Source organism: Musa acuminata, chromosome BXJ3-2 (assembly GCF_036884655.1).
Source record: "Musa acuminata AAA Group cultivar baxijiao chromosome BXJ3-2, Cavendish_Baxijiao_AAA, whole genome shotgun sequence".
Taxonomy (NCBI): Eukaryota; Viridiplantae; Streptophyta; class Magnoliopsida; order Zingiberales; family Musaceae; genus Musa; species Musa acuminata.
Window position 1 is genome coordinate 21,045,856 of NC_088350.1, and position 12,610 is coordinate 21,058,465.

Consider the following 12,610-nt stretch of genomic DNA (forward strand, 5'->3'; position numbering starts at 1 on the left):
TTTGTTGAACTTTGGTCTAGTATTTATCTAATTAAACTATATTATTAGAGGTTGCGACACTGCTTTTCAATGCTTCTGTGTTTCTTTTCCTTGAATTTTACTATGCAATTGGATAATCTTAATTTGTTTAGGTTTTTTTCTTTTCTTTTTTTTTAGCTACACGATGGACTGATAAACTTGCAATTGGATAATGCGAAAAATGATGAGACATGTAGAAACATAAATCTAATATCGCAAGAGAAAGAGACAGAGTTATCTTATAGGAGAATTAATCGTGCATGATTAGATAGTTGATTCGGGTATGATCAGAATGAATTCTGAATATATCAAATTATTGATATTTGAGAAGTCTTTTCCTACTTTTTTTTTCTTCTTTTGTTTTGATAGCTTTATTGGTGAGATATGTATGATCTTTGTTCTTTATTTGCTGTTGTTGAAACAAACCAACCAGTGATTATTTTTTGAAACAAAGGTTGTTTATTGATGACTATTTGTATAAATGATATTTGATACAAAGATGAAAAGAATGATAATGTGGCAGTAATAAAATTAGTAGAGTAAGCAGTTAAAGGGTTAAGAAGAATATCTTTTATGATAAATAGAACACTTGCAGTAATGTTTGTTCATCCATCAATCTTTGTTGTTTTCTTCAGAACAGGCACTATGATTGATACATGGAACTTTCTGCACAAACCATGCTTCTTGAGAGCTTCTTAAAGAAGAAAAATGTTGCATGAATCTTCAAATAGGAGTAATCTTTTATGAATAACAAGAGAACCTAAAACTGAATATTACTTCATGCAATTATGATTGATCTATTAAATTTATGGTGTGAACTTCCCTTTTAAAACAAAGGGAAATGGATGTTCACAGCATCTTTTATATTCTTTCAACTATTATTAGGACCCTCCAAATGTCAATGTTATCAGCATGATCAGTAAACCTCGGTTTGTTTAATTATACACATATATATATAATCATAATATTTTTAATATTTTTGGTATCATTATTTGTCTTTAAAAAATGATATTGTTACTCTAGAAATTGGTCACCAAATCTCATTACACTTTAAGAATCAATCAATAGCATGAACTTAAAAAAAAAATTACGATAGAAGTTTTTGGATCGATCATGATCTTTGCGTTTCCTCTTGTAAAAAAAAAATTTGTTAATATCAATGTTGCTAGTAATATTGTGGGTTATTCATCCATATTGTGATAATTAATCTATTTATTTTTTAAGAAAAATATTATTAAAATTAGTTAATTAATAATATTAAAATATATAAATATTGTTAAATGTTAAATTTATTCCTCTAATGCATAGGCTAAGGGGAGTGGATGTTATCGTCGAATATTGATATTATTTTATTTGATTAACTAAATACATCATAATTGACTTTCAATCTATTGAATCAAACAATTTGTACTATAATAATATAGACTCATAATCTATCTATCGTAGAATAATAAATTTATTATTATTATTTTTAATTCGCACCATAGTCATATTCTTATCTAACCATTAAAGCTTCGACATAAACAATCACTTGGAAGAAAGTAAAATAAAATACTCTTACCGTAGATTAGAAATGGATAAGATCAGGAGTGGTTGAGACAGGCACGTCGAAAACATCATCAACCACTATTCCTTTTGCTTTTAACGAAGACAACCCCACTTTTCCACTATATATATATATATATATATATATATATATATATATATATATATATATATATATATATATATATATATATATATATAAGCCATTATTTAGATATATATATATATATATATATATATATATATATATATATATATATATATATATATATATAAGCCATTATTTAGATATATTAAAGGTTTGAAAGTAGAATATGTTGATATGGACAAGTATGATCCAAATATTGTATGACTTATGCAGCATCAACTAAATATATTATTTTGATATTGTAATGTACTCACTTGTTATAACTCATCATTCAAAATAAGTTGTCGAGCGAGAGAGAAACAACATGCATTACTATTGTTTTAATTCAAGTAATGTATATACCAAACTACTAAAATTTAGTTTTTAACATATGAATTTTACTTATACTCAACTATTTATTATTCGATATCACATTTCATGTGAACACCATATGGTGATATTTAGTTGTGATTATACTCTTGCGGTTGGAAAGATATATTTATAGGGAAAGAGAGAATATTTTATGAGGCATCACATTATAATAATAATAATTATTTATTTTGGATATGATGAATCGAGGTGGTCTCGTTCATGTCTCTTTCTCGGCATCGAGGATTACTACATCACTGGATCCAAAGTGGTGGATGCCACCATTAAACCTTTTTTTATGGTGACATGTGGTCTCCCTTCCTCCCTTCTTTAATCATATATTTCCCCCACATTATTTTTAATTTATTTTGTTAGCTTTTAAGAAGTAGCGACACGCAAGATAAAATTACAATTAAATTCAATTAACTATTTAGTAGATATTTGAAAGATCCGATTTAAGTTAATCGAATATGTATTGAATATTATCAAGCTTTTTGTCGTGGAATGCTTGATAATTTCCTTCCCATTAATAGACTTTCAAATTAGACTTTTCTAAGCATAAGACTTGCGCATCCAATTTATTGATTTCTAGATTGGTTTTTATAAACGTATGACTTGTTATGATTTTGTTATTATTGTTGTTGTTAAGCATACGAGATTAGAGCTAAAGGCATTTTTATCAATTTCCATTTACTAACTAAATTAGTAGTTACTTAAAATGTAATATAAAGATTCTAACGACCGAAGGCGAGTGAGTCAATCATTCTAAATTTTATTTTGTTATCTAAAGAGGGGTTGTTTGTCGGACAATATTTTAAATTTTAAATATTTAGTAATTGAACCTTATATGTGTCATCGTCATATTGATATTTTAGATATAATTGTATTTAGAATAAGATTTCTCATCCTTAATTTTTTTATATAATATACTATAAGTAAAATATTATGCCTAACAAATTGAGTTTAAAAGTATATAATTTTGGCCTGATCCCGAATTAGATTTTAATTTTAACTGAAAAACTATTAGATAAAAGATTCATGCCATTAAGGTCTATTTTAACTCATATCAGACCTCTTAAATCTTTATAGTTTATTTGTATGTGAAATAATCTCTATATTTTAAAAAATATAATATATAAGGTTCTCCCATGAAGTTTGAATTAATATATGTTAGGGTCTACTTACGTGAAATGCTCGTTGACAATAAATCATTAATATAATAATATATATATAATTTAAGTTTTTTTTTTTAAATGATAATATATGGATTTAAAAACGTAGACTGACCGCCTAATCAATTGTCTTCAAAATGAGTCTTTTCGTGATCTAGCGGGCGATGCGTTGGCCTTGCCTCGACATCCAGAAGGAGAAGCCTCTTAATACTTGTGACGGTCGAGAAGGCCATAATAAAGAACCGGTCCCTCAGGTCTAAAGAGGAAATCACTAGACATATTATGCGCTTCATTCTAATCATAGGTGGCCTACAAACTAATCACATGAGTGATAACACGTGTGACTCGACATATACTCTTTTTACTTATTATCATTATTTAGTATTTTATCACTTTATCTTGCGTGTTGCATATATTATGATGTTCATGGATCTATGCAATGAGATTTAGATTTTGATAAGATCATGATAATGAGACCGATTTACCTTTAAATACAGACCCTAAAGAATCATAATCATAGGTTACTCGAGAGGAACATCGAGATAACCAAACAGATTGGTGTACTATATACCCATCCATATGATGGAGGTAGCTAGTCTCATAGTTGATCGTGTAAGGGCACTAAAGATACAGTGTAGGTGCTCATTGGAGAATAAGTTCACTGATTGATCCACTCACGTAATGCTAGATGGTTGATGATACCTTACTATTAGAGAACGATTCCGTAGTCCCAATAGTGTATTTGGTCCTTAGACTTGAGATACCAAGAATGTAATGTATGAGTGCTCCACTCTTTAATACCGAACTTATAGATTTGGAAGTTTAAAATATAATACAGTAGGTTATTGGGAGTAGCAGCCAACCTTACAAGGGCTATTGAGTGTCGATAGAGGATTATCCGCTCTCGGTATCATGAAAGAAATATCTTGTATGTTTCTGTTCAGACAAATATTTGGTCAAGGTCATTCGAATTGAGAGAGAAAGAGTTATTCAAGAGAATCCGATTAGAGCGAGACTTGAGGAGAAACCGTATAGGCCTGACAACACCATGCCTAATATATGGTCTCTAGGATATTAGATGGTTGAGAGACTATATGTACATGGTAACTGAGGACAGATAAGTCTAAAGGATTGGATTCTCTTATGTCGTCTAGGACTATGGCATAGTGGCCTAGTATGTTCGCAATCGAAGAATCGAGTGAATTATTATGAAGATAATAATTCACTGAGCTAGAAGGAGTTCTGATAGGTATGACTCACGGCCAGCTCGATATTGGGCTTAGAGGGTCACACACATATAGTAGGTATTGTGATGAGTAGAGATTCAGATATGAGATATCCGTTGGAACCCATATCTTATTGGATATCTAATAAGCCCATGAATTATTAGATCCAATGGATGAGATCCAATAAGAGCTAATAAGATATTATTGGGTAGAGACCCACTAATCTAAGATGCTTGGATAAATGGGTGGAGATCCAGTACTCAATAGGACAAGATCTATTAGGATTAATTGGGGGCCTCTACAAATAGGAGGGAACTAAAGGCCCATAGCTGGGGTTTCCTAGTTGCTACATCATATTCTCCTATCATCTTCTCCTCCTCATAGAGCATGTTTGGAGATTTGAGGAGCGACATCGCAACCTTACTGTGTAGATCACTGCTAGAGAAGAGGATGCTTGACCTCCATCATCGTCTCCTACATATCTATAAGGATTCATGGATATACGATCTCCCTAGGTAACACAACTATCTCACACGTGATTTTTTGTTTCACAGGTTTTACACACTAGGGATATACGATGAACACTTTTAAGGAAATTTAGGATTTTTGTTTTATATTTTTCCACTGCGTATGTGACATAGCCCCTAGATTTCCTTACACTTCAGCATCCAAAGCTTCTCCCCTATCATGCCTTGACTCACATCCAACAGCGTTACCAAATCAATTGTGGTTGGAGAGGGATGAAGGATCCTATCAGTGGCACTTTCACCTTGAGAGCCACCACTTAGCTTTAGTGCCTCTCTTGTTCCGAGAGCAGGATTACCTATGACATCCTACTCACAAGGAAGCCACTAGCCATGGATCTCGGCGTCGGCTAATGGACTCCTCTATTAATATGACTAGTACATCGAGGACGAGGGGCCGCAAGGAGCCCATAGAACTCATCCTCTCATTCCACATTCTTCGTCCCCTCATCGTCATCATAAACTTCCTCATTCTTGTCCTCGTTAGCTGCTTCTGGTATAGGATTGAATTACACGCCCCTCCCTAGTTGGGCTTTGACACAAGCAGTAGCAGCTCATCATCATTATAGACCTTAGCAGCAATGATAATGATAGTCACTATGTTCTCCTTTAGTTGTCGTTCCTTACTTTTACTAGTGTTCCAATCGTCGCCTTTGACAGTTCTCCTATTTGAGTTCTGGTTTTCCATCTCTCTTATTGTCTTTTGCTCGACAGCGAGTGCATCGTCTTCTCGACAGTGGAGCACGGAGAGGAAGGGTGCGTGGCGTCATAAGATGAAGAAGACGAGGTAAGCAAGGTTGGTGTGGCTGGATGACAATACATGGAAAGTGGAAGGCGTGGGAGCACTCCACCATGAAGATTGGCATCTCCTAGCTAGCATTCACATTAGGTAATCGGTCTATGTTTTTAGATCCACTTATTATCAATTTTTTTAACTTAAATTAAATATATTATTATATTAATAATTTATTATGAATCGAGATTCCAATATTTATTAACTCACGCTTCGTAAACGAGACTTATATTTTAAAAAATATAAAGATTATTTTAAATATAAATAAATCAAAAAAAATAAGAGATTCATGATTAAAATTAAAGCAACTTAACCTAGAATACGTGTCATCAACGATGCAAGGGTCAAATTATCACGTTTCAAACGTGGCCCTCCACCGGAAATAACGTACAATACCGGGGACCCACTTTGAAATAAATGATTGAAATGGAGAAGTCAACATTATAAGCACAAGAACAGCCTCAAAGCCAATGGAAACAAACACTTGTTCTCCAGCCCTCCCTCACCTTCCTCGCTGCGTTTCCAAGCCTTCTTCGCTGTCTTCATGGGGACGGGAGCTGCCCCTCCCACCTCCATGGCCGTCGATGGCTCCACCAATGGGTATGCTGCTGCTACAGTGTCTTCTGCAGGTGAACACAAGCAGCTCGATGCTGGAGCACTCTTTGTTCTCAAATCCAAAGGTACCTCTCTCTCTCTCTCTCTCTCTCTCTCTTTATATGCATATATATGTGTGTTGAGGTTGATAAATCACAAGAAATTAAATATATAAAAACCTTAGAAATTATAGGTTCTTTAAAATTTTGATGTGGAAAGATACTGAAGATACTCTCTCCAATTAGATTTGAAGTGAATGAAGAGAAAATAATGTTCTTTGGAATTAATGTAAGACAGTGTATAATAGGTTTAAGTCAACTCAAGAATCTTATATTTATTATTTTCATACAATAAAAAGGTAATATTTTTAATCTTATGTTTACTATTTTAAATTTATATTTTGCTATTAATTTTCTTAGTTGGTTTCTGATCTGTCTATTTGGAGGTTCAAATAGGAAAAGTGAGAGGAAACTATTCTTTGTTCATATCTGATCTGTTTTTGCCTTTTCTTACTGCAACTTATGAATCCTCCTCAGTTCTAATATGCTTCAGTTCAATTCATGGGTTAAAACTTGGAACCGAGGCTTCAACATAGGATGGAGAGAGTATTAGAGTGAACTCCAAGTAAGATGGCAATTGTTATTTTTCTATGTCGACAAGGAGTTCTTATCAGAAAGTGATTAGTTCATACTCTCTCTCTCTCTCTCTCTCATCCCTTATGGCCTCTCTCACTTGAGTGCACTGGCGGTCAAAAGTGGATGCACATGTGAAAGAACAGTTTATTATTTCTATTCTTATTGCTTTGACTGAAGTGTTTTTGACCAATCTTCTGTCTTTCTTCCCAGCACTTAACCTGACACCATCTTGCATCTCCATTTTCTTCTTTAGCTGTAGAGAACAAATGGAAATGGGTTTTTTTGTACTAAGCTGCAAGTAAGTGTGAATAAAATGAATGAGAATAGAGAATTCGTGGTATATGATTCACCATAGAGTTGGTGAGCTAAGGCATCTACAATTTGAAGTGCCATCTCCTTGCATAACCCACCATGTGTGAGACCCACAGAGCAGCTTCCTGAAAGATTTGGTGGTGGAAGAAAACTTGAGAAGAATTTGGGCATTTGAAACATATTATATATATGTATATATATATATATATATATATATATGTATATATGTATATGTATATATATATATATATCAGGTTTTTCATTGAAAAAAAATGTCTTAGGTCAAGTTGAAAGATGTATAATTATGGTGTGTGAGATCAAAAGAAGAAGACAAGCTATTTTTAGAGGATTGAGAAAAGTTGTCTGAGAGATCAGGTATGGAAGAAGACTTGAGAAAAATTTTAGCATTATAAACATTATTATTATTATTATTATATATTTCATGTTTTTCATTGAAAAAGGTTGTCTCAGATTTTTATTTGAGTAACACAAGATGGAAGATGTGTACTCATGTTGACTGAGACCAAAAGAAAAAGACAAGCTTCATTCAAATAATTGAAAGAAGCTGTCTGAGACATCAGACAATAAAAGAGGACTTGAAGAATATTGACATTTAAAACATTATATACATATAAGGTTTTTGACTTGTAGTAACACTTGACTGAGATCCAAAGAAAAAGACAATCTTCTTTTAAAGAATTCATTGGAAAAAAAAGTTGCCTTAGTTTTTGATTCTTAGTAACACAAGATGAAAGAAGTGTAATAACCATTTCGAAGAAGGCTTGAGAAGAATTTTGGTGGATATTATATATATTTATTCAAAGAAAAAAAAAATAAAAGTTGTTCTAGATTTTGAAGATAGATTTGTATGCTACTGCATCGATGGAGCTCATCTACTTGGTTTCTTCTTGGTGTCTGAGACACTGCTTTGTGGGCAAACTGCTGCAGGCTCATGGCTGCACTGCGGCTACCATCTGACGACCTCCATCGTGGCGCCGGCGCTGCTCAGTCTCCCCTTCGCGTTCGCGTCGCTCGGCTGGGCTCCGGGCGTTCTGTTCCTGGTCATCGGCGCCGCCGTCACCTTCTACTCCTACAACCTCCTCTCGCTGGTGCTCGAGCACCACGCGCAGCTTGGCCGGCGCCAGCTCCGCTTCCGGGACATGGCTCACGACATCCTCGGTAATACATCTACTGCTCATGCTTTTCCATCAATGAATACTAATCTTCGCCATTCGTATTATTATTATTATTCTAATGATTATTGGTTTGGGTTCATTTATGAGGATATCATAATATCTCGTCAGAGCTAAAATGGATCTTGCCGAACTGGACGGACCAGAGTTTGATCCTAACAGTGATCATTAGGTAAGGTTGGTCAGGAGGAGAACAAATGGCACCACAAACACATTAGATATTAGATCCAGCTTAGATCTGTGTGTGTCTATCTTCAACTTGAGGCTGTAGAGACTTTCACAATGGTTGCAAATGATACAGTTTAGGAAAAAGGTTTTAGACAAGTCAAAGATGGATACCTTTGGAAGATTGGACAAGCAATCAAAGAGTTCCCTTCTAACAAGATCACAACACTTTGGCTGGTGTGGAAGAAAAAGTTGGATTCAGATATTCCACTGACATCAGAACCAGACAAATACCAAACCAGTCTGAGGGTGGTCACCGTTGTCACAATTAGAAGGTTCCAAATCTTCCTCTAGAGGGCCACAGCTCACCTATTTGCTTGCTGTCTCCTACTCGTGCAAGCTGGGTCAAAAACCTGCACCTCACACCGAGCAGGATCACATTGATAGGTGCCACAATCCCAGGACAAGTACTAAGCTGTATGAAGTTTAGCCTACTGTACCCAAACTATCCCCCGATTACATCACCAAGAAAATGACTTGGACTCATGGAGGTTTACCATGAAACATCTCTACCATAGGATCACACAATCAATAAGATGAATGAGAAACAGAAAGGGTGTCAGTTCAAGTCTTTCCATGGTTCATTCATCACACCAAATAGAAGTATAATGTCCAAGTTGCAATTAATATCAGTCAAAGAAGGCAAAGGATAATATAAATTATTCTTCCATATCAATAATCAACATGGACTTTGTGTACACTCCAAAGCTACTAAAATTCTGATTCCAATATGCAATCAATGCATGTGTCTTCAGTTATTAGAATCTTTCAGAAGAGAGCTGTATGAATGTGACTAATGGGTGCATCAGTGACACAATAATTGATGGTGGGAATCCTGATAGATGGTCGAGTCTAACACGCCACTCTTCCAGAGGTTGCCCAAGTTCAAATGGTCAAGACATGAGGCAACATGCTGAAAGCTGGCAATATCCTGTCCACACTCTGCATCATTTGTTTAATTTTGCCATTGGTTTGATGAGTACTGTTGCTCTTTCAGGGTTTGTACCATAAGAGCCATCCAAAATTTCTGATATTTTTGTCCTTGATGCAACAGGGCCAAGATGGGGTCGTTTCTACATTGGCCCAATTCAATTCTCAGTATGCTTCGGTGCAGTCATTGGCGCCGCTCTGCTGGGTGGACAGAGCATGAAGGTTCGTCTTCTGCAGCTTATCATGCTAGCTTGTTGTTCTGTAAGGTGGAAGAAGTCAATTGAGCTTTGCTGAATTGAGGTTGTGCATTATGCTTGTAGTCCATGCATGACTGCGAGGCTATCAAATAGCTTGTTGTTCCGTAACAAGAACAATCAACTGAGCTCTACTGAATTAAGCGTTTGCGTTGTGTTTGCAATCCATATACTTGACGGCAAGGCCATGAAACTAGCTTCTTGTTCTGTGACCAGAAGCACTCAATCGAGCTTTGCCGATGCCAAGCGCTTGAGTTGTGCTTGCAGTCCATATATTTGATTGAAAGCCATCGAACCAACTTGTTTTTCTGTGACTAGAAGAACTCTTTACTGATGCCAAGCACTTGCATTCTGCTTGCAGTCCATATATTTGATCAAAGGCCTTCAAACTTGATTGCTTTTTCTGTGACTATAAGAACTCAGTCAAACTTTGCTGAATCCAAGCTCTTGCAGTTTGTTTGCCATCGATATGCTTGAGTGCAAAGCCATCGAACCAGCTTGTTGTTCTGTAACTAAAAGAACTCGATTAAGCTTTGCTGAATCTGAACTCCTTCATTGTATTTGCAGTCCATATACTTGATCGCCAGGCCAGATGGCATGATGAAGCTTTATGAATTTGTTGTCATCTTTGGGGCGTTCATGCTGATCCTCGCGCAGATCCCCTCCTTCCACTCCCTCAGGCACATCAACCTCATCTCGCTCATGCTCTGCTTGGCCTACAGTGCGTGTGCCACTGCGGGCTCCATCCATGCAGGTAATCCTCGCCCCTCTCGATCCTTAGTTTGGAGTTCCAACCACACCATAGCTTAAATGCACAGGATCGATCTTCTCCACACAGTAAACATTTTAACGAACACGTAACATGCACCTTCGACCTGTGACAGGGCACTCGTCTACCGCACCACCGAGAGACTACTCCCTTCCGAGCGACAGCCAAGATCGCGTCTTTGGAGTGTTCAACGCCATTGCTATCGTCGCTACCACCTTCGGCAACGGAATCATTCCGGAGATACAGGTATGTAGGCGATGAACGTGACGACGGACCGGTGACGCGCCTTCATCTGCTTCATCGGTCTCGCGTGACCTTGCAGGCAACAGCAGCTCCTCCTGTGACGGGGAAGATGTTCAAGGGCCTCTGCCTCTGCTACACGATCGTGGTGATGACGTTCTTCAGCGTGGCGATATCAGGCTACTGGGCGTTCGGCAACCGAGCTCAAGGTTCCATTACCGCCAACTTCATCCTGCAAGACGGCTCCGTTCTGGTCCCCAAGTGGTTCCTCATGATGACCAATGTGTTCGTCCTGCTCCAATTAGCAGCCGTAGGAGTGGTAAGGGCACAAATCCCCAACCTGGCAAGAAACCACCCACCACCACAGAGCATCTGAAGCGGGGATGTTGATTCACGCAGGTATACTTGCAGCCAACCAACGAGGTGCTGGAGGGGCTGTTCGCCGACCCAACGAAGGACCAGTACTCCAGTCGGAACGTCGTGCCGAGGCTCATCTTCCGATCGCTATCGATCGTCATTGCGACTCTCATAGCCGCCATGCTGCCCTTCTTCGGCGACCTCAACGCGGTCATCGGCGCTTTCGGGTTCCTGCCGCTGGATTTCACGGTGCCGTCGGTGTTGTACAACATCACCTTCAAGCCGTCGAGGAGAAGCTTCATCTTTTGGCTGAACGCCGCCATTGCCGCGGTGTTTTCGTTGCTGGCCGTGCTGGGTTCCATTTCGGCGGTGCGGCAGGTGATTCTGGACGCCAAGACATACAAGCTTTTTGCGGATATATGAACCACATTTAACGTGTAACAGTAAATAATTGCCCCTCTCATTATGATTTTAATGACACGCAAATGAAATTAAATTTGATATTTAAAACAATATCTCATTTTGGGCTTTTATGGATTGAAATCCTTCGCCTTTTTTCTCCTCATCAGTAGTGTCTTGTTTTTTTATTTATCTCAAAATACACTTGTCATATAGTTTTTATCTAAATTGTATAATATTCTTATTATATCCATTCATAAAAGATTGTAATATTATCCATTCATAATGGATAGCAATCTTATGCAGTTCTATATAGACATGTAAGTAAAAAATAAGTTAATGAAAATGAAATTTATTATGACAGAAGTAACATCTAAACAAATATTTTGTAGGCAATAAAGATGGACTTAGCGAATGATTACTCAATAAAAGATCTATAAAAATTTATATAGTATATAGCCATGCACAAGTACCCATATGACATCGATAATAAGACCGAGTAACTCATCAGTAAAACATATATAACCGAAATCCCATTTAGCTCGATGTCGCCCGAGAATTTTTAGGGTGCCAAGACAACCCTTACATATATGTTGCTTTATGTTTTACGTAACAAAACACATATAGAAAAAAAAAGGTGATAACAATAAAATCATTTCATATCCCTTACAAGCTATTTATGAAAAAAAACTTCAAAAGTAATAGAAAATAAGATTGATAATAGGGTGTTGAAAACATTTATTGGATTGCTACGTGACAATACACTTAATAGGTAAAAAACTTTGATGGTTTTATCACCTCCACAAAGACATTATAATTGAGAAAATTAAGACTCAAATTACAATACATACTAACTTATTATTTTTTATGGGATTTCAAATATGTATTCTTTGTTGATTGGAGAACAAAAGTAATAAAAATAAAAATA

The 12,610-nt window shown here is 36.4% G+C and overlaps 1 protein-coding gene across 2 annotated transcripts; it reads left to right on the plus strand.

The window, feature by feature from the left end:
* Window positions 1–6,247: 6,247 nt before the first annotated feature.
* Window positions 6,248–11,796, plus strand: LOC135632151 (GABA transporter 1-like). Of its 2 annotated transcripts, XM_065140619.1 has the most exons (7): window positions 6,248–6,454; window positions 8,264–8,494; window positions 9,788–9,885; window positions 10,485–10,671; window positions 10,802–10,932; window positions 11,009–11,245; window positions 11,326–11,796. In XM_065140619.1, exons 1-7 carry the CDS (start codon window positions 6,319–6,321, stop codon window positions 11,704–11,706), a joined length of 1,401 nt encoding a protein of 466 aa, XP_064996691.1. In that variant the 5' UTR covers window positions 6,248–6,318; the 3' UTR covers window positions 11,707–11,796. The 2 variants fall into 2 exon arrangements, with proteins under 2 accessions (XP_064996691.1, XP_064996692.1); XM_065140620.1 differs by lacking the exons at window positions 6,248–6,454; window positions 8,264–8,494 and adding an exon at window positions 9,412–9,703.
* Window positions 11,797–12,610: the final 814 nt, after the last annotated feature.